General features: G+C 39.5%; 1 protein-coding gene across 7 annotated transcripts; it reads right to left on the bottom strand.

Moving 5' to 3' along the window:
• On the bottom strand, positions 1–24,059 carry LOC121299732 (zinc finger RNA-binding protein-like). 7 transcript variants are annotated; one of them, XM_041227720.1, is made up of 20 exons: positions 23,956–24,059; positions 23,686–23,767; positions 20,867–21,134; positions 20,248–20,440; positions 18,157–18,369; positions 17,693–17,946; positions 16,995–17,207; positions 16,349–16,643; positions 15,226–15,425; positions 14,950–15,069; positions 14,642–14,787; positions 14,080–14,245; positions 12,019–12,233; positions 7,265–7,415; positions 6,968–7,109; positions 4,429–4,526; positions 3,491–3,586; positions 2,845–2,956; positions 1,668–1,765; positions 1–1,382 (listed from the first exon to the last, which is right to left on the bottom strand). In XM_041227720.1, exons 1-20 carry the CDS (start codon positions 23,990–23,992, stop codon positions 1,200–1,202), a joined length of 3,282 nt encoding a protein of 1,093 aa, XP_041083654.1. In that variant the 5' UTR covers positions 23,993–24,059; the 3' UTR covers positions 1–1,199. The 7 variants fall into 7 exon arrangements, with proteins under 7 accessions (XP_041083654.1, XP_041083671.1, XP_041083664.1 ...); XM_041227737.1 differs by having other exon boundaries at positions 12,034–12,233; XM_041227730.1 differs by having other exon boundaries at positions 18,157–18,357.
• Positions 24,060–27,298: the final 3,239 nt, after the last annotated feature.

The following is a 27,298-nucleotide window of genomic DNA, read 5'->3' as shown; positions in this document are numbered from 1 at the left end:
TTGTTTTGAACGGTTTATTTGCCCATTGGAACGCAGTAGTACTTTGACAGGCACTAACAAGCATCAAAGAGGAGAGGGTGGATTTACATTTAAACTGCAATTACAACACTACAGTGACACGCAAATGTCACAGGCACACTTTCTTTTAAAAAGGTACTGTGCAAGATTTAAAGCAATGTGGAGAGCTAAGCATTAAACTGCAAAAATTAGGTAATAAAACCTTCAAAACATTAAAAAGCCATAATACAAGAACAAAATGAAAAGCCATGCAAGTTTGGTTTAGGTCATAAAAGGGTGCCAACACACTATGCTTTGTAACATCTATTGCAAGACATACATATATAATTATATATATATGATCTATTAATCTTTAATTTTTTATTTTTTATTTTTTTAATATAAACACACTACCAACACAAAGCTTAAATTGCAACAATCCATGCCTTCATCCCAGACCTGGACTACACAATAAGACAGGATTGTAGACACATTCAACTGTGTCTGGAAAAAACAAAAATTAGACCTTGAAACTGAACCCATTTTTAACCCAAATGTTAAAATTACGTTCAGCTACATACACTTTGCAATGTGCAAAGAAGATGACCACCTGACTTAACTAAAAGATTAAAAAAAAAAAAAAAAAAAAAAAAAAAAAAAAAAAAACAAACTGAAGTAGTATTAGTGGTGTCTTCAAAAATTAAGTATTTTTCCTAAACATAAAAATTAAAACAGTTCTTCACCACTCATTTAGGTGGGTTCAACCACCACCAACAGCTCATGTTGCACTGGTGTGTTTATAGGGCTTATTTGTATCTCAATATTTTAAGTGGTAAAACTCAACTCTACACAATATAAAAGTTATTTGCAAACATGAGCCACCATCAAAAGGACATGGTGTGCAGACAATGGGAATGCAAAACACATTATTAGTGGGCTAGGGTGAAGAACCCAAACTAAATGTGTTCATCTGAACTGGGTGCAGGCCTGCAAAAGGGCTCGTTTTCATTCTGCAATACCCAGTTCTGTCTGTTTTAGTTGGGCGAGTCACATTCATGTATGCTGTGTTACTACAATAAAAGACAGCACAAAATTTAAAACAAAACAAAAAAACACGAACACTTAAAAGCAAAATAAATTCTCTGTAGACGCTGTAGTTTAAATGTGTTGGGTTCAGCGAGAAAGAAGACTCAATGCTACTCCTAATAGTTGTCGTAATCTTTTTTGTCTTTCTTTCCCTCCCCTTCAAATCCGTCCACGCCATCGCTGTTGTCCCGCCTCCTCTTCCGGGTGTTGCGGACGCTGAAACGCGGGTTCATCTGCGGCAAGGGGTCCATTCCCAGGACTTTGTGAATCTGCCGGAACGCAAGCAATCTCAGAGCAAACTGGAGGAGGGAGAGAAGGACAAGGCACATTTTACAGAAAATCCTGATCACACACTGTGCAGCTTTGATTACATCCATACTAAAACTGAAGGGGACTTTATACAGTGCTAGGATTTACTAGCCTCATTTACAATACTTGTGTAACTGGATTAAATCACAGGTCATACAAGAGCAGTATTTGCAAAGTTGTTGTAAATGACAGATGCGAGGCCCCTCAGCAGTTATCCACAGAATGTCTTTCCAAGGCCCTGATCATGTGTCTATGAAAGAATATAAAAGCCAAACCTGTGCACTGGAGGTAATGTCCTCCCGCTGCTGCTCGGACACTGATGTTAGTGTATCAGTGGGATTCTTCTCACAGGGGTCTACCAGGCCTGGACCACCTACACAGAAAGAATTAGCAAGATTAAGCAAATCAACAGCTTAACCCGTTGCAGACCAGGTCCGACATTACAATTTTCCCTTTTTCAGTCTGATGTCGGACAAGTGAACAGGAGAGGATTTATCAATATGCGAAAAATACAGCGAACAAGAGGTGGGGCTTGGCTGAAGATACAGTACTGATGTTGTTTTGCCATGCAGTGCCTTTTAAACCTGTTTTACTGCGAAAAAAAATTAACAGTGCGTGTAAAATAAACAGCGCGTGTGAAAATAAATTGGACCGGGTGTGCCTGATAAGTGCAGAATAAATGGACTGCAAAGGGTTAAATCAACTGCCACAGGAATACATGGTTAAACAGCTGTCACTGTTGAAGGTTACAAGGTGTCAGCACTGTAAAATCAATTCATTACATTAGGTACTACTCCACTCAATAAGCTATCTGTAGGCACTTGTTTCTCTGGTGCAACATTACCATAGCTGTATCAGTGCTATACACATGCACAGTCTGTCTCGACTAGCAGGGAACGCAACAACCATTGTACTGAAGCTAACGAGCAATGACAATGTATTCTGAAACGCTAGCAAGCAAGTGTAATGGTTTTCAAGAATAACAGCTACAAGACGGAAATCAGAGGTGGTTTTCAAATTGTGTATTCTATTTACTGACCATTTCAAACTGACATCTATTTTAGCCACACGGAAGTCAGACTTTCAAAAATAAAATTAACAGCAAAGACATTGACAGGACTGAATAGTCATCCAATTGATTTACCTTCCTCTGCAAAGAGAGCTCTTTAAATATGAAATTATAATGCATGATAAACTACAAGATCTTGTTCAGCAAAATACTTTCTATTACAAGGCAACATTTACAAACGGGCTAATAAAATCAAAGGCTTCTGATGAAAATGACTTTGTTTTTCAGACACTACATAACACATTCAATCTTCTGTAACTTGAGAGCTGTATATGATAATTGTACTACAATGACCTCCTTTGAAGAGAAGTCAATATGAAATATATTGCTAAACTGCAAAGCATCTTTAAGACCAGAGAATTGATCATCTTGTACAATCTTACCTGGAAGCAGTATCCCAGAAGAAATACATTCAAAAACTCTTCTCAACGCATCTCCTGGGCTCAGGGGTCCAGCAGCACTGCTTATAGCTTTCTCCACAAGCAGCTCCATAGCCTAGCAAAACACACAACAAAACAATGAAGCTCTTGGTTAAAAAAATGAAAATTAGAAAACTCTTGGGTGCACCCAAATTCCACTCAGATTAGTTTTGTTTGCAGGTTTACCAGGAGTACAACGCTGATCTTTATAGAAGTGGGACTAACCAACCAATTTAACAGCAGCAACATGTTTTACAACAATCAGATCTTTTATTTTTATTTTTTTTCTACTGATATTATCCACACTGCTCATTTTCACAAATGTCCTGCAGTTTGGTATTTAGTATCCTGCTTTTCTTGTTTACCCAGTTATGAGGATTTACTTGTGTTAAATATCTTTTACATTTTCTTTAAACAAACAAAGTTTCATTAAAATTACACATAGCTCCCAAATGATAGGCTGCAATGGCTCACCCTACAAGGTGGTGTTCATATTGGGAACAATGCTAACTCTGCTGCTATAGCCCCAAGCAAAAAGCAGCTCATCTTAGGATTCTGTAGTAATGCCAAAATAGAGCTAGAAATAACACAATGCTTATTTTTCACTTACCCAGCTTGGGAATGCAGCCCAGGTTGGGACACGCTGACAAAGGTCCCGTAGAATGCGAATAATAATCACGCACGACTGCAGTCCATTGGCTCTAGCCTTGAGTGCAATAAATTCACAAGCAGTTAGTAAAAGCAGCTTCAACTATTCTTAAGAGGCTTAACACTACTGTTCACAATGGAAGCTTGTAAACTATATGAAATCTCATGGTTCAACAAGAGCAGCTGCCATTCACAGCAGTATTTTACCTCGCAGTTAGTAACAGAGTTCAAAGTTTGCAAGATGCACAAGAAAACTCCCTGTCACCTTACAAACCTTGACCTCCAGTAGTGATTGCATACTTAACATACAGTATAATTTCTGTTAAATAGAAGAAAAGCACAGGGACTGAAAAGGTGAAGGAAATCTGCTTTACTTTCGCTGTGCATTCCCCGAGAGCACAATGTCACAGTAAACCAATCAGATTGTCCTCTCTTGTCATTCCCTATTCAAAGAATCAATACAGGATTACAAAAGCTCAAAAGAAAGCTTTTACAGGGGGTGTCATATACATTAAGCCAAGTTACTCTGCAGCCTTATGGAGCAAGGTTTTAAAACTACACAATACTGAGAGAATAAGAAATACCATGAAAAATGTTCTTGAAGCAATACAAGGATGCCTTATGTTACAGACTTAAATGACTTAAATCGATCAGTTATCAAAAGTACTACAAAATTAAATTAAAAAAAGTAAACTGAAGTAACATGTTTTCTTGTCATAAGAACTTACTTCAGGCATCCTTGGATGTGTGTTCATTAAAAATAAAAATGTAAAATATTTAAAATGTTTCATTTATGTATTGATTTTAAAACCACAAGGAAAAAAAAAATAAGATAATGTAGTTTGCATCTAAAACGTAGGATCTCATAAGGCTACAATAAGAAAGTAAAATGTTCCGAACCTGGAACCACTTAGCGTGGCGGAGAGCAGCCAGAGCGTCAAGGCATTTTTGCCTGTCCAAGACGTCCGCTGGGTCTTTCACCATACCCGAGGGTACATCTAAAAATGGATCGAATTGTCAAAGTGTGGTGAGGAACGGGTGTTTGACCAGGAGAGCAAGACACTTTGAAACACAAAACACAATGCCACACATACCAAATGGATAAATCCATAAACTACACTAGCAATTTCCAATTTCGACACCACAAAACAATGTGGAAACTTTCGATAGCCTGTTCAACTAATGCTAAAGTAATTGAGATTGAAAGGAAGACTGCTGGGTCACACCTCACTAGAGTAAGACGGCAGAAAAGGAAAAAAAATCCATGTTGAAAATGAACATTAACCCCTTGAAGATTAAGGTATGTAGCAGGGCAAGAGCTGCCTTCTACAGAAGCTCTAAAATGCATACTTAAATACAGATCTCCACACAAGAGGTTAATGAAGACATTCAGACATGTGCTGTGTTCACACTGAAAAGTTGAACATGTACTTTGTAATCAGAGACCTACCAGGCAGACTATTTACATTGAAACTCTAGCAGTTACCAGAAAAGAATTAGTTTTTGTTCCTCTCTCCTTTAGGTCATCATACAGCCCCTCAACATAAAGTAAAAGGACCATGCTGGGCAATCCAAAAAGATCAAGTGAGTCCAGCTAGAACTTGAACACTGAACAGCATGAAGGAGATCTAGATTTTGCCCGTGCTGATAAACTGAACGCTAGTGCAGTGTGACCTTCCGTGTTCCTAGTAGTGCATGTTAGGTGTGGCAATGTGCTCAGGGAAAAACCTTGGTCAAAAATCCTTCCGAAGTCATGGCAGCAGCAGCCCCTGATGGAATATAGTTCTTGCAGATGATTAAAGGCGGCTTTGGACTGGATTCGTAAGCTATGGATATATACAGCCGTCTTGCTGGAAAAAAAATAAATAAATATGCTCCCAGCAAGGGTTAGAACATTACTGCATGCATTCCACTTTTTTTGTTTTCAAACCCAGAACACATTTCAACAGTCTCCTCTACCCCAGATCCTGCTAAGGATTCCTCTCACAAAGCCTTCAATGTTTCAATTACTCCCCCAAGGCCATCCATTAGGCAGAAAAATCACATCAATTTGCACAGCTCCACTCTGTTCCAGTAACAATGTAAAATCACCAAGTCGGAGGTAATGGATCTTCATTAGAAAGGTTCGTCTAAGCATTAACAGTATTGTGTGTTTAACAAAGTGACCAATCTTAATTGTAAAAAAAGTTTCAAGAGCATATTGATTCTCAGGGGAGCACTAAGCCAGGGGGACCTCAGAATGGTGATGTTTTTTATACATATATACACTTATCCAGACAAAAGTAATATTTGTTTCCTGTGGGGGAAGGTGTTATTGATGAATGCATTTATACAACAGTTATGTCTTTCCACCCATTCCCTGGGAATATTCGGGCTATAATGTGATCATTTACCATCAAAACAGACAGAGGCTGTGATCTGACTAGATTTCATTAATCAATTGTCACATGAACAGAACACTGCTTCTAGAATGCATTACTTTAAACTAACTCAATGCAAATATTTCTAATTAAAAAGACATGCAAATCCCACTGGTACACAGGAAACAAAAGTTAATCTTACCTAGGAAATCTCAGTTCAATTTACCAGAATGCAAACACGGATCATGCTTGTCAGGAATTTTCAGAAACCTATATAAAAGCACCATTAGAGGACAGCCCAGAGCTTCGACTGTCACAAGAGAAGCAATAATGAATGTATTCAAATCAGCACATTGCTGAATGGGCTAAAACTAAGAGAGTAAAACAGGCTTAAGGTATGTCAGCACATCCGCCATGCAAGAGCGCCTACTGGGTCTGTGCATAAAATAAAGACATCAGTAAAAAATGAGGCTATGCACTTCAAATGGCACAGGAGAACTATGCTTTTAGTTTGGATGTATTGTGTAACTGGAATTCAGTAGCCTTCCTCTAAGGCCTTGTTCTTTACTTGGGGCACAGTAAGGTCTCAGGTGCCTCTATGCAGAATGGATCTCTTGATGTACACACAGTTTTTGCCTTCAAATTAAATTTATTAAAAAACGAAGATTTGCAATGAACAGCCCTCAAGGCACCCGAGACAAACTAGCGCTCCGTGGTAAACAAGGACACACACAGCAGGCTGGCTGGCGTCGCTGTGTAGGATAATGAGTATTCAGTCTGCTTAAAAAAAGTAGTGGCTGTACAGCTTGTACAAGCCAAGACCTTTTGAAGGCAGTATTAGACATATTATTCAAACTACTTTAAATGTTTTGGTGAAAAAAAAAAAAAAATTGAAGTCAGCTGGAGCGCAAAGATACTTGCAAATACAGAACCATTCCAAGCTACTGAAAGCCTATGAATTCCTAGAATTGTCATTACTGCTCCTGCTGTGCCAGCAACAGTGCTCAAAACAATCAAGACTGTATTTTCTGAGAAGTTCATGTCAGAGCACAACGTATAAAATAGGATTTCTTTCCAACCTCCGTCACGTGCGTTCTCCTCTCTGATGATTGGTGACGTCAGGGTGATGATCACCTGCATTCTAGGCTCGACACAGGAAGTCAGGATGATGGCTGCCTCTTCATTAGAACCCTTGACCTCATATTTCTCTGGTGTGACCAGCTGTTTAAAAAAAAAAAAAACACGTAATTGGTCAGTCTCAAATGACAACATGCTTATGGTCATCCCTGGATACCACATGTTGTTCACATGGAGCTCTATTAAAGGCTAGCTCCAATTCATCTTCCTGAACACCAATGTTTCAGAAGACTCCATACCGCAAGCTGTTTAGGGAGGTTCTCCACAATGCGGGTCAGAAGATTGCTGTTGGGTTTCTCCGAGCACAAGAGGACCAGGTTGACGTTCTTGTCTCCCTTTAGCAGCAGTCCTTTAGCCAGCACTCCCACACGCATCACGCCCTTCAGAGCCCTGTGTACAACAAACCGCTCTGGTAACCAAACAGAAGCCAGCGAAGAGCACTGCAAAACACTAATACAACAGGTTTGTGCTTCCGTTCTTCACAATCACGCTCCCAAAAACTACAGCACCTTTCATCACAAGGATCCCAAAGCACTTCATACACAAAGATTTAAAATGTTTTGATTGAAAACCAAGATAAAAAGCTAATTTATAAAAATAGAACAATTAAAGCTTTGGCCTGGAACAGAATCACTATGAATTGAATCGATGGTAGTTTGAAAGTAACTGTATTACTTCATATGTTACCGAGTTTTCATTAATTTGTACACAGCAGGTCAAGAATGACAGGCTTATACTTGTGCTGCGTGTAACAGGACATTGTATCTTTAGTACCTTAGAATACTCTAGTTCAGCGTATGACGCGTCTTTCAACATTAATAGCCCAGAAAACACTCTAGATATTACAATACCTTTGTCCTAAAATCCTTAGTTCAATTTGCACAATGCAGCCAAATTGTTCAAAAAATATATTTTTAGAAGCTTAAATTATGTATCAGATCAGGAAAATCAAATTGCTTCAAAAATATCCAATATCTGAATTCCTGAAAATATGGATAAAAAAAAAAAAAAAAAAAAAAAAAAAGTGTGTGGGTGTGTAGGGGTCATACAGAAGGTCAAAGCTCAGCATGCAGGATTGAGCAACTTCATTAGTCCGTTTGTTTACGACATCTTGCCATGCTAAGCATTTAAGGAGTTTTCCTATTCTGTGACACTTTGCAAGCTGCTATAGAAAATAAATAAAAACTATTGCTTTTGTTGAGTTATTTAACCACCCAGCTGCTTATCCTGAGATTTCCACATGGAGTGCAAACACGTCAAAATTTGTCACGCCCATTAGAATAGCATGCAGGCGCTTATATGTGCATCTGCAAAGTTAAAACACATCTTTAACATGCTTCAGTTAACAAGTAAGTTGACAGTAGAGTCAAGTTGTCTGCAGTTTTGATTTTCACTGGCAGATGGCAGTAGTCCCTAAGAAATGTGCTCGACAGACCGGGTCATCTGTATACACAGCTGTGAGTGAAAAACATATGCCTGTGTATCTACGGAGAATAAAACAAAGTTGTAAGGAAGCCTCGTCAGGATTGGTACTGGTCAAAACTACCTCTATTTATTGTACCCACACTTCCCAGATAACCATGCATACAAGAGCGCTATACACCCGTGTCAGAAACTTGGGAAGGCACTGTATGTGACGCGATTGAAAATTTGAGACAAGTTTTCTGATACATGTGCTAGATAAAGATGTCAGCATTGATGAGGGTTTGAAGAGTCTGCTTTGAAATCTACCACACAAATTATTTCTAAAAAGTGATATGCTTGCACAGGTATTATAATGCTAATATTGTAAAAAATGTTATTTATATAGTTATATAATGCTGTCATTGGGGGAAAAAAATTACATTGTAATCTATATAATGCTACAATTGTAAACATAGTTATTTAAGTTCTATTGAAATACTGTATTTGTTTTTCAAATAAAAAATAATAAACCTGGGTATTTAAAAACTACAGCAAAAGTTGTTTTGAAAACTGTCCAAATTGCATTTGAGGGCTAATAATGAAATCTGCAAAAAAAACAACACACATGACAATTAAAATGGAAATTGCCAAAATAAAAAAGGGGCAGCTGGGTGGTTAAGAATAAAAACATGCTGGGATATCAGCTGAGCACTTGTCAGCGGACAGTAGAAGACAAGAGAAAAGGAGATCTGGAGGAGGAGGAGGAGGAGGTAGTAAGTTTGGAGACACTGCACCAAACTTTTAAAAATAAATCTGGGCGACTCCAATACTTGGTACCAATAGGCAATGCAACATTTGTTCAAGTTTATCTTATGAAAAGCTATTTCATTGAGATAAAACTTTGGTACATTACACACAAACTTGTGAATAATTTTCACTTCAAGTATACTTAAAATCTTGACAAACAGTGCATATCATGAAAATTTTGTACATTAAATTAAGAAACTCCTTTGTTATTTATGTTTTCAAAGCGTTTTTACTGAAAATGAAAGCAGCAGTTGGTATTTGTGTTTGTTTCTTGCATGTTGGAGCTACAGATCTTAAATGCAGGTTTCACACGTCAGTTACATTAATAAAAAAACAAATTGTAATTTACTTAGAATGCAGTGGTTATTTAAATTATGTTACTGTATTGTTAATCTCTCATTAAATAGAAGTTAATTCTATCCAAAACATTATAATTAAGTACTCTGTGAATGTCAGACTGTTACGTCTGTACTGCAGTTTGTGTTAAACATTCTGTACTTTTCATTAATACTGCAATCCAGTATTTAACAATTAAAGTTTTGTCCAACACTGTTACATTGCCTTGGATAAAGGCAGCAGCTAAATAATAAGAAGGTACCCATTAAAGTATGCAACATGTAATAATATGCAACTAAACTGCAGAATACCAACTTATGAATAGCTTTAGTATCAAATAAATGAAATAGAAAGGATAATCTCTGAAAGACAGTATTTAAAACTATTGTTGATTACATATGGATGTTTACTGCATTCTTCCATAGTACAGCTATCTGTACTCAACTGCTGTAGAATGCAGACTTTGCTTACATTCCAGTTTGTATATAGGTTCCAAAAGGTAATTTTTAGTGGGATGGTCCCACAGTTTAACGTGTGCGATTTTAAGCAGTAGGGGTATATTTAAGTTGAATTAACGAGAATATTTTGTATCCGAGTATTCATTGACTCTAAGCAAATACCAGTTATTTTTCCAGCCAGTCTTGTATTGCAGGGGCTTTTTATCCTAAAGTAAATGTTTATTTTTGTTGATCTTGTCTTGCTGTGAGCAGTGCTGAAGTAAAGCTCCTTTACTGCACAAAGAGTACTCTGTCAACAATTACAAGCAGACCACTACTAGTCTATGCTTAAACCCTGCAAAAACATATCAATGCGCCTTGATGGCACTGGTGCTCCCTACTACCTTGCAAATGCCACATTCAGAACTAATTGAAAACCCTGCTGAACTGTGAGGATTTTAGGACAAATGTACTGCAATACCCAGAAAGCTCATTAACTAATATAGCTATTAACCTCACACACTGAACCTGGCTCAAGTATAAGTGGGTACCCAAGGGCACTAAATATACAATGGCCTATTGTTACAGCACCCCCCACTGGTGAAAGGTATATGCTTGTCAGTCTTAGCCAACTGTGTACTAATTAACAAACCTATGAATTAACACATTTAGTTTCAAACTAGCATCAATGCAGAGATTCCTTTTGGGTGTCAATCTCCACAGCTTAATGACAGTCTTCATTTAACCTTTGCAGTTATTTTAAATACAAAATCATATCCATACACTTAAAGTGGAAACCTCAGGAGCTGCCCTAGCAGTATCTTGTAGATGTTATCTGGTGGATTAAAATCAGTTTGCATCTCCTTTCTACCACCTCATTAGGTGCAAATATTTCAACAGAAACAGAGTTTGACAACAAATCAATTAGAGGCACAATTAGTGCGGAATACTGTACTTCTGCAGTATTTCCAAGACTTCCCTTTAAAATTAACCCTTTGCAGTCCTATGTCGGTCGGACCAGGTCCGACATTACAATTTTCCCTTTCCAGTCCAATGTCGGACCCCGTGCGATATCTTCAAAAAGACGTAAAAGCACAGGTCTAGTCATTTTTTCTCCAGAAAAAGCTGAGAAAACCTTTCAATGGCCGAACAAAACCAAATAAATAAATAAATAAATAAATAAATAAAAAACAGGGTGCATCTCATAGCCCCATTCACTACAGAGATAACACGGACATAAAAGGCTCCAGTGCTCAAAGAATCTGGCATTTGCAGAGCTTTTTGGAGATGTTACAGTAACAAAATAATGACTGATCACATTATTGATGAGTTTGGTGATAAAACGAGTGATCAGGAGAGGATTGATCAGTATGCATGTCTAAAGAGGTATCTGAAATACACAAAACAAGGAATGGGGCTTGGCTGTAGTTACAGTACCGAGTGTCCTTTTGAGACTCAATGCCTTCTAAACAGGTTTTACTCTGAAAAAAAGAATTTTAAAAACAGCATGTGTAAAATAAACAACGCGTGTGAAAACAGATTGGACCCGACACACCAGACCAGTGCTGAATAAGGACTGCAAAGAGTTAAAGGTTGTAAAAACAACATCGTTCTCCTTTCAACACTAACAAGTGATATATACTGAAAGATTAAATGAGATTATATATCTGTGAAAAAAATTGCACAACTGTTATACATAATGCTGGTAAAAAATCTGAACAGTGGTAATTATAATTGAAAAGGCATTGTTCTTAAATAAACTAATGAACCGTTGGGCTGAAGATGAACAGCATACAATAAAGCTTTTACTGTGGGCTGTACAATTAATCATACTTTACCAAAATGTAATTATAGGTACCAGTATAACTACATAGTTATATACAGACAAAATTAAAACTGATTAACACAAAGACTTTTGTTTTACCGGTGGTAAACGGGCAAGATACTCCTTAACAATGAAGTTACACTCACACACACTGATATTACAGGTATAGAAACTGAACACATACTTTGCTCCTGTGTACCTGTCTCTCTGAGCATCCTTCTTTTCATCTTCCTTGGTCTTATTATCCTGGTCTGTAATAATATCCGACACCAGTTTGAGAGCACGCTCAGTGATGGACACTATTTTCTGGATAGCCTGCAGTTCCTCTTCCACTGGGTAAATAGCGGCATGTTTGGTCATTACATAACGGTCATCCGAAGAGTCTGGGCGCCGAGGGGGCTGAAAACAATACAAAGTTTAATCTGGGGCTCTTTTATATATACAGTGGCTCTCAAGTATTTACTCCCCTTGGATTTTTCCACATTGTGTTACAACATGGAACCAAAATGGATTTAACTAGGAGTTTTTGCAACTGAACAACACAAGAAGTCCATAATGTCAAAATGAAACAAGCAAAATCTACAAATTGTTATAAATTACAAATATAAAACAGAAAATAACTGATTGCATAAGTATTCACCCCCTTTGCTATGACACACCTAAATAAGCTCAGGTGCAACCAATTGTCTTTAGACGTCACATAATTAGTTGAATGGAGTCCACCTGTGTGCAATAAAGGTGTTTCACATTATTTCAGGTTAAATACACCTGTCTCTGGGAGGTCCCACAGTTGGTTAGTACATTTCCTAAAAAAAACTACATCATGAAGACTAAGGAACATTCAAAGGAAATCAGAAATAAGGTTCTTCAAAAGCACCAATCAGGGGTAGGATGTAAGAACATTTCCAAAGAATTGAATATCCCCAGGAGCACAGTAAAGTCCATAATTAAGAAATGGAGAGAATATGGCACAACTGTGAATCTATCTAGAACAGGCCGCCTCAAAAACCGAGTATCCGGGCTAGAAGTGGCCTATGGAAACTTTAAAGGAGTTAGTCTTCCACAGCTGAGCTGGGAGACACTGCACATACCGCAACAATAGCCAGGGTGCTTCACAAAACTGGCCTTTATGGAAGAGCGGCAAAAAGAAAGCCATTGTTGAAATGGCTAGAGTTTGTCAGAAGGCATGTGGGAAACCCCAAGACCAAGTGGAAGAAGATTCTATGGTCTGATGAGACCAAAATAGAGCTTTTCGGACTCAACGCTAAGCTGTTTGGCGCAAGCCTAACACCGCACATCATTCTGAGAACACCATCCCTACTGTGAGGCATGGTGGTGGCAGCACCATGTTATGGGGATGCTTCTCTGCATCAGGGCCTAGAAAGTTTGTGAAGATAGAGGGCAAAATGGATGCAGTAAAGTACAGAGAAATCCTGGAGGAAAACCTTCTGAAGTCTGCAAGAGACCTGGGACTTGGGAGAAGATTCATCTTGCAGCAGGACAATGACCCCAAACAGTCAAAGCCACACTGGAGTGGCTTAAAAACAAAAAAGGTCAATGTCCTGGAGTGGCCCAGTCAAAGCCATGACCTCAACCCAACTGAGAATATGTGGGGAGAGTTTAACATTGCTGTTCAAAAAGGTCCCCATCCAACTTGATGGAGCTTGAGCAATTTTGCAAAGAAGAATGTGCAAAGCTGGTAGAGACTTCTCCAAATAGACTCATGGCTGTAATTGCTGCCAAAGGTGCCTCTACCAAATATTGACTCAAGGGGGTGAATACTTATGCAATCAATTATTTTCTGTTTTGTATTTGTAATTAATTTAGAACAATTTGTAGATTTTATTTTTCACTTTGACATTATGGACTTTTTTTGTGCTGATCAGTGGCAAAAACTCCTAATTAAACCAATTTTGATTCCATGTTGTAACACAATAACATGTGGAAAAGTCCAAGGGGGCTGAATACTTTTGAGAGCCACTGTAGTGTTCCCTCTATTAATGTAAATGGAAAAGACTTAAAGTACAAAAATAGTGAGTCTGCAAAGGGCTCTTCTACAGTGAAGTACAGTAAATGTACTCCAGTGTCCAGGAGTACCTGGGAACGAACTGAACTACTGAGGTAGCACTACATAGCTGAAACACTCGTATGGACTGGATTAGTGTTAGATGAGGGTAGCACTACATATTTGAAACCCTTATATGGCTTGAGTTACTGTTAAATGAGGGTAATGTGCTGAACCTACCACTGGTCCCTGTGGCTGAGGAATGGGCATGCCTGGTCGGACTCCCAGCAGGCCTGGGGGAGCTGGGGGTCCCTGTGGATATCCCCCATCTGGCATCCTGCGACGTTCATCCCAGTGGTGCTGCTCCTCTTCCATCCGGCGCCAGTACATGTCCTCCTCGTATCGCCTGTAACCAACACAGCATTCCCCGAAGCAATCCTCTTTTATAAACACCTTTCACATTTAAAAACACTCCCACCTCAAAACACCATCTATCAAACTTGAATACAGACTACTGATTTGTGTGCACTAATAAAAAACAGGATATCCTGCTTGCAAACTCTAAATTGGCCATCAACTGTGTGACTATTGAGCAAAAAAAGACACTACAGCTACCTATTGGTATCTCAATGTTACACACTTTCTCGCCCCAGCTTAAGTAATATTATCTCTACACAATACGGCAAGCCATTTGTTAATTAGGCAGAAGCTCAAGTTTCCCAATCCCCTAGCTTGGTGTTACAAGGGGACGTGACTGCATAACGTGTTCCTGTTTAAAAGTGCTCTTTGTCCTTCATTGTACCTCATTTCCATTCTCCAGCGCTCCTCTTCCTCACGTCTCCTCCAATATTCCTCCTTCTGCATTTGCTTCCTCATCTTCTCCTCCTGGATCTTCCTGGCTCGGATGCTGGGCTTCACTTCTACTTGCAATTCTGGATTTACTTTTTTCTGTTTTGTATAAAGAGAGAGTGACAAACATGCTGATCTTTAAGACATCATCATTCAAACAATACAATCATAAAGATTTGTTTTTAAATCACCGGTATCCTGAAGCTCATGATACATGAGCAATAAGCCCCCGCCCCCCCCCCACCCCCCACACACACTGACCTTGTACTGTAGTCTGTGCCTTCTTCCCTTCAGATGCATCTCCTTTGCATTTGGATCATTGAAGCTACATTCACACAGCTTACAATGGAATCTGATCACTTTGCCCTCATCATTTCGAACCTAACATTAAACAAAATTGAGGTTACACAGAACAGCTTTTAAATTCACCATCATGTCGGTCAACCAACACTTCAGTCATATACAGCCTTCCAAGATCAATAACTCATACCTCTTCCAGTCACATACAATCATCCTTCCAACATCAAAAACTTGTACCTCTTCCACATAGTCATGTCCAACAGGCTGCACATCACTTTGTAAAGCAGCAAGTGTAGACTGTGTTGAAACTGGCTCAGGTACAACATCAACCTTCATCTCCTGCGTTTGGGTGGCATGCATCACAGGCTGCACTGACTTTGCACCATCATTTTTCATCTCTTCCATTTTAGCACCAGTAGTCTGTAATCTGTTACCTCCTTTATGAAAGGAATGAATGAAATCATTAGTTCTTAAACATTACATTTGTTACAGATTCATTGATGTAGCAACTGAATGACACTACATTATAAAATGGTGCCCCTTTCTAATTGACAAAACACATTATTCCAACAGACTTTTCACAAGCACACAAACGAACACATTAGCCAGAATACATTATCCCTTGCCCCCCACCTCCAATAAATGTATAACGCGGTATAATTGGCAGACAAGAGCATAACACCATGAATACTGTAAAAAAACTCACTAAATAGAATTCTCCTTATACAGCTACCTCTAGTAGAGACACCAGTTACTGCTAAAATATTTATTAATGTAAATGGACAGCAAAATGAACAATTAATAAAAGTCTCACACACCATGGGATCTCAGGTTCTGGTACAAGTGTACCAGATTTGACCTAGAAATTCAATATTTTCTCTGGACACAAAGGAACTGGCATAAGGCCCAACATGCCGACAGAAAAGAATCATTTATTCAGACTTGCCACCCTCAGACACAGCAGATTTACTTGAGCACCCTTCAGCGAGTAGTGACTGGATCTCTGGCAACAACTAACTGGCTTACAGAACACTTACTCTGGGTAAAAATCGGGTTATCACTGGCAAGTCTGAATCTAACATTCACGTTCATTTGTGTAGAGAGAAAAGAAGCTAAGCCATGCATGATTCTCCAGCACAACATCACGGGGGTAAAAAAAAAAAAAAAAAAAAATTAAATCCAAAAAGACGTCAATTGTTTAGGCAGTCATTTGACTACCTTATGCAATGCTTTATTGAAACAGTCTTAAAAACGCCACTGCATGACCTTCCATAACATGGCCAACTGTTGTACTGCACGATGTATCCATCAGATCTATTTTCTATCTAAGGTAAAACAAATTGGCACATTGAGAACCTACCCACAAAATTGATCTTCGGGGCAGCTATTTTCTTCACAGTGGCAGCACTGACTGTGGAAGCAGCAGCAGCGGCAGCAGCAGCAGTGGTTTTGTTCGGTACACTACTGCTCACTATATTGACAGGTTTCAAGTATGACGAGGTGCTAGAGGAGGCAGCAGAAGCAGTGCTGATGGTTCCGCTGGCCGTGGCTGGACCTGCTGGCTTACTGGAAGCTGCAGTGGTGGAAGTCTGGGTTACCATACTGGGTTCAGTCGAAGGAATGGGCTTGCCAAGCTTGGTGTGTAACTTAACCACCTATTTAAAAAAATAAAGAAGTCAGAACAGAAAGAAGTATTAATTATGTACAACATGTGGCGCTCCTTTTTGGTACTACAAGATGAACACATTTCTAAAAATTAATGCTACTAGCTTTGTAATCCAAATGCTGCTTGAGTATAATCCCCAGACACGGCACATTAATGAAATATTAGAAAGCCTTTCATTTTATTTACCGTGCACTGAAATGGTCTAACAGCATTGGAAGATGCAACAGTAATTAGAGATGAGCCAACTCACAACTGCAGTGCAGCACATGATGTCAGCCCTAGAGCAAGGAAAGCTAGGGCGGAGACCAGAACATACAATTAGCCGACTGGGCACGCTTACCTTCTGGTGTTTTGCTCCCCGGATGTGAGCTGCATACGCATCGGCCCCAGTGCAGGAGACATCACAGAGCTCACAGCGTAGCTGGTTCTGGGTTCCACGCGCAGAGCTGCTACTGGTAGTGCTGGTGCTGGTGCTGCTGCTGCTGCTCTGGGACGCTTTTAAAGCGGCTTCTTTCTTCTTGTGCTTCTGCCCCTCTAGGTGTTCTTTATAAGTCTAGGGAGAAATTTAAGTTAAGCAAAAATTATTTAACTAAATAAACAAATACAATTAGAATAAAATGCAGGGGGATAAAGTTTTTTTTTTATGCAGTTTTAAAAGGGTTGTAAAAAAACACAATTATTCTTGTATTAGTGAAAAAGTAAAAATTGTGGCTTCATCTTGGTCGCACTAACTTCCTTAATGCAAGTCATGTCCCAAGTGTAAAACTACCAATAGTGACAGTATACATTAAATAACATTTTGACATGCCAAGCAACGTACATGTTGGTGCCCACAAACAAACCTGTACAACAAGTGTTTAAAATAAAAAGGAGAGGCACCTTCATAATATTACCACAAGAGTTAATTTCTTACAATAGCCACGATCAAACGTCACCCACATAGCAACAAGTGCTTTAAGTGGATGCTTTATTATACCAGACTTCCAATCAAAACATTGAAGGTTTTTTTATACTGCCTTTAAAGTTCACAGAACACACCTGCGGCCCTGCACAGCTGATCTTGCAGACATCACAGTAATGTATCTGGGGTGGTTTCGGGGGTTGTTTTGGTTTGAGTTGTTTGTTCTGGAACGGAGTCTTCTTGGTGAATGTGCTTCCTGTCCAGGCTGCTGAAGCTGCTACAGCTGCTGCCACTTGTTTTTGTTGCTGCTGCTGTTGCTGTTGTTGCTGCTGCTGGTAGTAAGAGGATGCAGCCGAGTATACCGCAGCTTCATACCCAGAGTAAGATGTGCCTGGGTAGAAGGAAAAAAAAGAATCAACTTAGTTTGATACAAGATCCAGTTATTTGGATTGCAAGATAAAACTGATCTCCATAATACTGAGCAAAATATCACCCAATGTCATCGATTCTTTGGCACTCGGACGTTACACCCAGCCATGGTTAATTAGTTAAAACGGATATGATAAAAATCAATACAATTCTGTAGAAACCTCCAGCTTACCAGAGTAAGTAACAGCTGTTGTGCTGTAGGTTGGGCTCTGGGAGTAGGAGGGCACTGCTGCAGCTGCCACTTGCTGCACAGTTGAAGATACAGGGTATATTGAAAAGGTGGTGGTCGCAGGACTTGGAGTGGCTGGTTTTATTGCGGTCACTTGTCGCGTTTGCTGGGCTTGGGTGTACTGTGTTGCACCTTGGCTGTATCCTGTTTTGGGTGCTAAGAAGAACACGCAGCATAAACAAACAATCATCAATTTAAAATACAAAGTGAAATAAATCCAGTCACCTAAATTGATCAGGTTAGTAATTTGTTGTTTAGCAATATTACTAGAATGAAAACACAATTGAACTAAACTATGAACATTTTAATTGCTGGAGAGAAAAAAAGTCATTCAATGAGAACTGTTGTTCGCATGCATTACGGATTAATCTACATTTCACATAGCAAATAAATAATTTAACAATTCAACATGTATTCATACACATCTATAAACCTTGCCAAAGATTTTAACTGAATGTATTTCAGCAGCTTCAAAATAGAAAAGGTTCTGTAATTCCATTGACTTGGTATGCAAGTTTGTTTCTAGCTTTAAGACATGTCAACACTTAATTTTAAATACAGTAGGAGTATTTACTGTCTAACAGAACAGCAATCATCCTATGTATTCCAAGAAAATGATACCACTATGGGTCTGAACTAGTCTTAACAGGACATGGGCCCATCTGTCATGTACACTACCGGTCAAAAGTTTTAGATCACCTCCATTTTTCCAGTTTTTAATGAAATTTACGCAGTCTCAATGTACTCCGAAATTAAAGCATAGAACAAATAAACAATTGGAGTTAAAAAAAAGAAATCATGGAATCGTTTTGTTTAACAAAATTTAATCTAAATTTGACTCAAAGTAGCCACTTTTTGCAGATGTAACAGCCGAACACAATCGTGGCATTCTTTCTACAATGGAAATCAAATATTGTTCGGAACGTTCTTCCCAACACTGTTGCAAAAGTTCCCACAAATGTGTTGCACTTGTAGGTTGCTTTGCTTTCACCCTTCTGTCCAGTTCATCCCAAACCAGCTCGATGGGGTTTAAGTCTGGAGACTGTGCTGGCCATTCCATGATTTGAAGCCTACCGTCTTGTTCTTTTCTTCTACAGTAGTTCTGACATAACCTGGAGGTATGTTTTGGGTCATTATCTTGCTGTAGGATGGACCCCTGACCAACTAGGTGTATACCACAGGGTACTGCATGGCGCTGCAAAATGCTGTGGTAACCGTTTTGGTTCAGGGTGGCACTCATTCTGTGCAAGTCGCCAACTCTGGATCCAGCAAAAGAGCCCCAGACCATCACGCTTCCTCCTCCATGTTTGACAGTTGGTGTCACACACCGAGGTATCATCCTTTCTCCTACTCGACGGCGTATCAAACCCTGCGTGATGAACCAATTTTGATTGATCGGTCCATAAGACCTCCTTCCAGTCTTCAGTAGTCCACTGGTGGTGCTTTTTGGCTCAGGCAAGCCGCTTTTTCTTATTTTGCCATCTTAGCAATGGCTTTCTTACTCCCACTCGGCCTGTCAAACCTGCAGCTCAAAGTCTTCTCTTCACAGTTGAAACTGGGACTTGCTTACTTCGACCAGTGTTAAGCTGTGCTTGAAGCGGTTGTCCTGTGAGCTGCCTATCACGCAACTGGAAAAATAGGGGGTGTTCTAAAACTTTTGACCGGTAGTGTACATACAAGCAATGAATGGAAACTATAACCTGTACATAATGTGTCTGGGTTGGTAAATTACAAAGTAATTTGGGATATGTGTCACACAAAACAGGCAGAATCATTTAAATGTTTAATATAAAATAAAAAAAAATAAAAAAACGAAGCTCTTTACCAAACTTCGAAACTAAAACAGTACTCTGAAGGAAAAAATAAACAAACAATCTAATAGGCATGGCATTACTGTTTCTATTGAAGTGCCACATGCTGCAATAAACACAAGATTAAATTAAAATAACACAATCAAATTAGCACAGTCATTCTAGCCAGGACTTATGGGATACATCTATACAGATTTAAAAAGGAAAAGAAAGTTGTATTGACCTTGGAGACTTTTCTTCCATGACGAATCCCAGGCTGTGTTAAGCGTACCTGTCTGATAGTAGGAATCTGATACAGTAGGCTGTGGCTGGGCAGCTGCTGCAGCCACAGCCGCTGTGGCAGCAGGCTGCTGGTAGTACTGCTTACTGTCATAGGCTACAGCCGGAGCTGTAGACCTCACATAGGAATAGGAATCCTGAAATCACACATGCAAGCAGAGCGGATTAGGATGAATGAAGTGAAGCTGAGGAAGTGCTGCAGAGCGAGCCAAGGTTAGGGTTACACATGACCACCAACAATACATGTCTTAGAGGGTGGATTTTTTTTTTTTTTTCCCCAAATCAGTGATCCTACCCTGATTTACTACTACTGGTTTAAAAAATAGACAACCCCCCCCCCCCCCCCCCCCCCCCCCACCCCCCCCCCCCCCCCCCCCCCCCCCCCCGCCCCCCCCCCCCCCAAAAAAAAAAAGTATACTTTGTTCAAACAGTCATAAATTAAGGCCTCAAACATTTGAAAAGCAGCAAGAATACACTTAAAGGGTCATTCAAATAAAAAATGCCTTTTATGAGAGAGGTCAGCACTAAAATGTTTACTCAGCATCACAGCGTCTCAGCGTCACCTGATAATTTTGCGATGTGGCCGGAGGTGGTGGTGGTGGCATTTCCTGCTGTCTCTGTGCATAGCCATAGTCCGCAGCAGCGTGTGCTGGCTGGTACCCTCCGTAGGCTGCAGCAGTGGCAGCCACGGCTGGTCTGGCCACAGCAACAGTGGCGGCAGCTGGGGCGTAGGCTGCCGTCACAGTGTGTGCGGCAACCGGCGCCGGATGCACAGTATAGCTGGCCACTGTTGTTGGGTGGGAATAGGCTACCCCAGCTGCTGGCTGCTGGCTGGAAAGAAAAGTAGTGAACTCAGAAAACAACAACTGCAGATTGAACTAGCCGGATTAGTGCAAGTGTTATGGCCAAACTTGAGAATTCTACTTTCATACCAAGCTGGTGTAATCAGGACAAGAGCTTGTGTGTGTGTTTTATTTTAAATAAGATAATACTGTCGAGTGTGCTCAGTCAATACCCACGATCGAACTTGCTTAGAGAATCCTAAAATACCGTTGTGCAACAAACAATATTATTTGTTCATTTAACTAAGGAGACTTAGAGACTTAGGTGTCTGAACTATGCATCAGCTACAAACGTCTCACTGAAAAAGTGCATAAGGAGGTTAAGGGACTTCCTCAGGGTCACACAATGAGTCTGTGACTGGGCTGGGGACCTCCTAGTTCAAGCCCTTTTCTTTAACCACTAGACTACGAGATTTGGCAGATCTCATATTAGTCTGACAGATAAAAATGATGGGTACCATTACATTGTACCTGTAGAGTTGTTATAACCCTAAGCAAATGAAATTCAGAACACAAGCAAATCATTTCAGATTTTCTGTAAAGATGCCAACTTAAAAGCACCAGAGCACTTGAATTCCAAATCATGTATTATTGATAAATATATGGGGTACAACACATTATACTTGCGTGAAGGCTTAAAACAGTGGTGCAGTTGGAATACATTTCTATTGTAGCACATGTTGGCATTGGCCGCACTAACAAGCCACAGAACTGTATTCTTACAGTCTGAGTAATTCTGCAGCCACTCATTTCACCCATTCAGTTACAATTCTATTTACTCCGTGCAGTTCTGATAGGAGGGAGATTTCACTAAAAGTATGCCTATGACACACACACACGTAATGGTTTCCTAAAGCAACAGTAATGACAACAATGTATGAATTGCTTCCCTGGGGCATTTAAGGACGCATTGGCACCTTGCTGAAGCAAGAAATCTCTTATCTGGATGCAACCACACTTATTTTAGGAAGCTGGTTGTTTAACAAGAGCGACTTCAATCTTGTTTAGTGAGCACCGGCTAGCCATTCCTAGATAATGGCTCAGAATTTATGCAACACATAGAAGCTCCCCATTTCCAACCCTGGGGTATTGATCAAGCATGGTAATGCTTTATCAATATACCTGCCTCCCTCTCATTATCTTTCCTAATGAGAAGCACAAGTTTTCTTACAGGTTTTACACAAAACAAGCTCCGATTCTTTATTCATTGCTGCAGAGTAATGAGGTGTGACATGCAGTACTCTCACTTGCCTTTTAAAACGTAAATAAAACAATTTTAACTGGGACAAGGGAGGACACTAAAATGATTAACCCAAGAACTGTGGCCATGCTTGAGAAACAATGACCAGACATACCATTAAATCACTTAAGAGCTACTGTTTTTTTTTTTAACTTGTACTCCAGATTTGAATTGGTTTCCTAAAATCTGGATTCAATTCAGGTTATGAAAGTCCACATTCTGTACACGTCAACTTGCCCTTCAAATAGTGCATATAAATCAATTTTCTAAAAGCTCCTTGAGGTTCATGTTGCTTGACACCATGTTTACATCCTTAGAATTGTAGCCCCAGTTGTTTTGTACTGCATTATATTTATCAGATTTCATTTCCCCAGGATGAACAAGGATCTACTGGTACATTTTATTAACAAAACAAAAACAGTGTTATCTAGACATGGGAGACAATAAGAGATGATCACAAAAACATACAAGCAGGCTTAACTGCAATGCATTTATTAAAAAAATAAATAAATAAATAAACACGCACGCATGTAAAAACATGATTGCACAGTAAACGCTTCACTCCCTGGGACTAAAAAAACTGCAGTACAGTTAAACCGGGTGCTTTCTTCATCAACAAAAAAAGACGTGCAAGACCTTATGGCTTTTTTTTGTTTGTTTGTTTGTTTGTTTTTTTAAACACTAGGCCCATCCTTTTTAGACGTCTGTTTTCAGTCCCTTTGTTGTGGCATATCTGACCTTTCTCACTGTACTTGAATGTACTTATCAGATAATGCAAAACAGCAACAGCATCAAAACCATACAAATAACTAAAAATCAGCGAGTTATAAAAATAAAAAATAAAAAAAATATATCGTCATGGAAGTCCTTGCTAAAATCGGCGTATTGGTGTTTTAAAATATAACGATTCAATTTAACAGTTAATAAAATAATAAATAACATAAGCGCCGGACCACCACCGTAAATACACATTTATGTTTACTGCACAATAAGGGATAGACCAAATGTCTTTTTTAAATCTACATAATAAAAGTGACATTATAACAATTATCTGCGATTATAACCCCAGTTTGACCGTTACATACTGTATAAATAACACATTCGTGCTTGCGATTGTACTGTATGTACAATGCATCTTACTGCATACTCATTCCCCCGCCCCCATCCATCATACTCCTCAATCGGACAATGCTAAACAACCCGCAGCAGTCACGGTTGACTCCGGTGCTGTTTGAACAGGCTCCCTGGACTCAAATCCACACAGAAGCCATAATGGCGCAGTGAATGTAAATATTCTCACCTGTATTGCGCAGCAGCACCATGGGTGAAGCCAAAGTAGTTGCCGGTAGCCATTTTGGCATCTTCACCTAGCCGGCTGGGCACTGCGGAGAGACAGAGAGACATGGAGACTGAGTGTTTGTCTGTAACCGTGAAAACCCCCCACATAAAACGGAGAGCAAAATAAACACACAAATACGCAAGCAATGTCCCGTCAACCGCCACATCCTTCCAGATGATTGCACTAACTCTTATATTTCGCGTTTTTCTGCATTTATTGTGTTTTACCCACCATAGGTGAAGGAGACAACTGGGCATATGGGTATCATTGGGTTCCTTTTCTGTGACGAACTCTGACTCTTCACCCTTTCTCATTTATACGCGAAGGTCGAACCAGGAAATGGCGAACACCGAATACGCGCAGCGACGAAAAGCGGTCTGGGAAATGTAGTTTTATTTTAAAAAGATAACCCTGCATCAGATTATGTTTCAAGGTCGCAGTTACACAGTACGGTGTAGTTATCTAATGATATTATCTATCCATCCATATATGCATCTATCTATATGGATGAACGTGAATATAATAAAAAAAAAAAACTGGCAGAAAAAAGACTATAATAATAATAATAATAATAATAATAATAATAATAACAATATCTTAATTTATACTAGAGCTTTCATAGGGTGGACCACTCTCACTGGTGCTGTGTTCGCGAAATGTGTCATCCAACACTTGACACGTAAAATACGTCTTAGTGAATGTTATCCTTTTAACTAAATTATCCGAGTAGGCGTGAAAATATATTATTATTATTATTATTATATTATTTATTATTATTATTATTATTATTATTATTAACAACAACAACACCAGAAATAAGACAGTTTTAGCCATCCCTGGTTAATTAACCACTCCTGAACATGTTGCTTGTACTTGGTGGTTAATGAAGTTAATTAAACTCAGAGTAAAATCTGGAATGGACCAGATTGCTATGCAATGGTAGCCTTTTTCCATCCCTGAATAATAATAATAATAATAATAATAATAATAATAATAATAATAATAATAATAATAATAATAATAACAACAAACTAAAACATACATCCCCCTTCATGGCTGTAAATTCTAAATTAGAGCAATCAGTATGATGTAACAATTGATGAGCATGTCATATACAGCATGATTTTCAAAAGGAGCAAATTATGAACTACAAAGTGATTTCTAAAAGCTGATTTTGGTCACTAAGTATATGGCTTTCAAAGGGTTTAGATGAAATGAGTCGTTTATTCATTTGTTGACGCTTAAAAATATATAAATCAAGTGATGCGGTTACATTAATTAGGCTTTAAAAATAATTTTGCGACCTAGTGCTTATTTTGCCCCTTTTGAAAATCATGCTGATAGTGTAACAACGATAATATAATAGGGGATGCAAAATGTTGGTCCATAGCAATAGAATACAGACCAGCAACAGCCTCCATGTGCCCAGTAATGTGTGCTAAAGAATACACTTTGCAAACTTCATGAGAATAGGAAAAGCAGTTCTCTAAACTCAAAGGGTTTTATGTGTGTGTGTGCGTCTGTGTGTGTGTGTGTGTGTGTGTGTGTTGTGAGTGTGTGTGTGTGTGTGTGTGTGTGTGTGTGTGTGTGTGTGTGTTGTGTGTGTGTGTGTGTGTGTGTGTGTGTGTGTGTTATTTGAACTGTTCAGTTTAAGGAGTACTGGTGTCTGCCTAACTATCGTATGGTCCTTACAGAAATGTCCCTGTAAAAAGCACAGCAGAGTGTAATAAAGCACAGTGAAAGAATGGTAAAGCAAAAGCATTGTAAAGTACTGAGAGGTATGGTAAAACCCGGCGAACTAGGGGAAGCTATGGTAAATGCATAGTATAACCATTGGATAAACGTGTGGTAAAAGTACCATGCAGAATACTGCGGCACAGTTTTACTCGCAATTAGCCCACTGTGGTAACATTGGGTCTGTCTATGGAGATCTACTTCACACATGTGTGCTGTGGTCTAAGTGCTGTTAAACTACTTGGTTTCTGCAATACACTCTCCTGGGTACTTGCTCTGCCAGGCTAATCTGTTCTCTTGCAGTAAAAGAACCTGGGTGACTGGAACCAAACATATTACCCCTGCTGCCTCAGAGGGTGTTACACATACTGTATGGCATTGGCTGCAAAGCATGTCAGTCTTTAGGGGAAGCAGCTGGTTGGTTTAGGACAGGAAAGGTGTTGAAGGGGTGGGGACAATTTCACTTCCACTTGGGTTGAGTCTAGTTCTCATAAGAGGAAAGGAGTTAGGAGAGTTACAAGGGTGTGGTTTCCATTGAGGGACTGCTGTGCTGCTACCAGCAGTATCTGTTCTGTGAACATATAACCCACTCTGAGACAACAGTGACTGTCTCTGCTCGACCTCGGGCTTTTAATGATAAGCTGAGGAATTTAAAAAGATTCCAACATCTGAGAAAATGTAACCAATCACAGCGGTCCCTTAGTTGAAACCACACCCTCGTCACTCGTCTAGGTCCTTTCCTGTGATTGGAACTAGCCTCGACCCTTACACCAGGTGACATGACCCAGGGAGTGCACACACATCTTTAACTGAGTATGGTACCACATATCATGCATTCAAATGAAAATAGTAAGCAGGGAAGAGTTTGGGAACAATGGTCCCCAGCAGGAGATTCATAACCCATGGTGACAGGTTATAGTGTAGGCAGGTGTAGGCAATGAATGGAGCCTGCACATATACCTCGTGTCATGCCTTAGAGCTCTGCATATAGCTGAAGAACCGCTTGTCCAAATAGGATAAAACTTGGCAGGTCATTCCTTAGCACAAGCTATTACGTGTGTGATACTCTTGGGGTTTATAATCTCGCTGTCTGACTGTCTGTCTACCAGTATGGAAAACTGTATAGCCAATTGTGATGGAACTATCTTAGGACATTCTTTAGAACACAGTATTTAGAGTCTCACAACAGGTGCAATAGCACTCTCAGGATGAGTTCTCCCCCATCACCCCCCCCTCCCCCCCCACTTGGATGTACGTTTATAACAGTGGTGCACAACTCAGGTCATGGAGGGCCGGTGTCCCGTCTGCTTTTTGAATAACCATACCCTATATTAGTTAATTGGACCAATTAAACTTCTAATAAGGTCCAATAAAGTACTTTAGGGTGCAGTTGGAATAAAAACCTGCAGGGACACCGACCCTCCAGGACCGAGTTGTGCACCACTGGTTTATAATGAGAGCCGTCAGCAACATGAACATGTTTAGCACTATGGCCTTTGTTTATGTAGAAATATAAGTTTATGGATATACATAAACTGCTGTTACATGTGCAATAGCTAAATCATTTCCTTTTCAAATGTAATAGTAACTGGAGAAACGGTTCTATAGTTAAGGTATATTTAAACATGTAGAGTGATTAACACAGTACGATGGACAGACTGAGCCTCCATATAAACCCCGATTGTGATATATTTATTAATTTGTGATATCATTAGCAAGTTTCCTGAAACCAGTTCCAAGACTTAAAGTGGCTTCGCTGGTCCCTCAGTTTAACAGCCCTATTTGAACAGAACTCCAATTCCCACAAGCCAATACGATGACCGCATGACGGTGCAGTCCA

The sequence above is a fragment of the Polyodon spathula genome, chromosome 2, assembly GCF_017654505.1.
Source record: "Polyodon spathula isolate WHYD16114869_AA chromosome 2, ASM1765450v1, whole genome shotgun sequence".
NCBI classification, from domain to species: Eukaryota; Metazoa; Chordata; class Actinopteri; order Acipenseriformes; family Polyodontidae; genus Polyodon; species Polyodon spathula.
This window is presented reverse-complemented; position numbering and strand designations above follow the sequence as displayed.

Coding starts and splice junctions, on each gene's coding strand:
- LOC121299732 (XM_041227720.1), bottom strand. CDS start 23,992: ATGATACCCATATGCCCAGTTGTCTCCTTCACCTATG. Junction 15,070..15,225: donor GACATGACTATGTGGAAGAG/GTACAAGTTTTT, acceptor GTTTAATGTTAG/GTTCGAAATGATGAGGGCAA. Junction 12,234..14,079: donor CTCAGCCACAGGGACCAGTG/GTAGGTTCAGCA, acceptor TATTGTTTTCAG/CCCCCTCGGCGCCCAGACTC.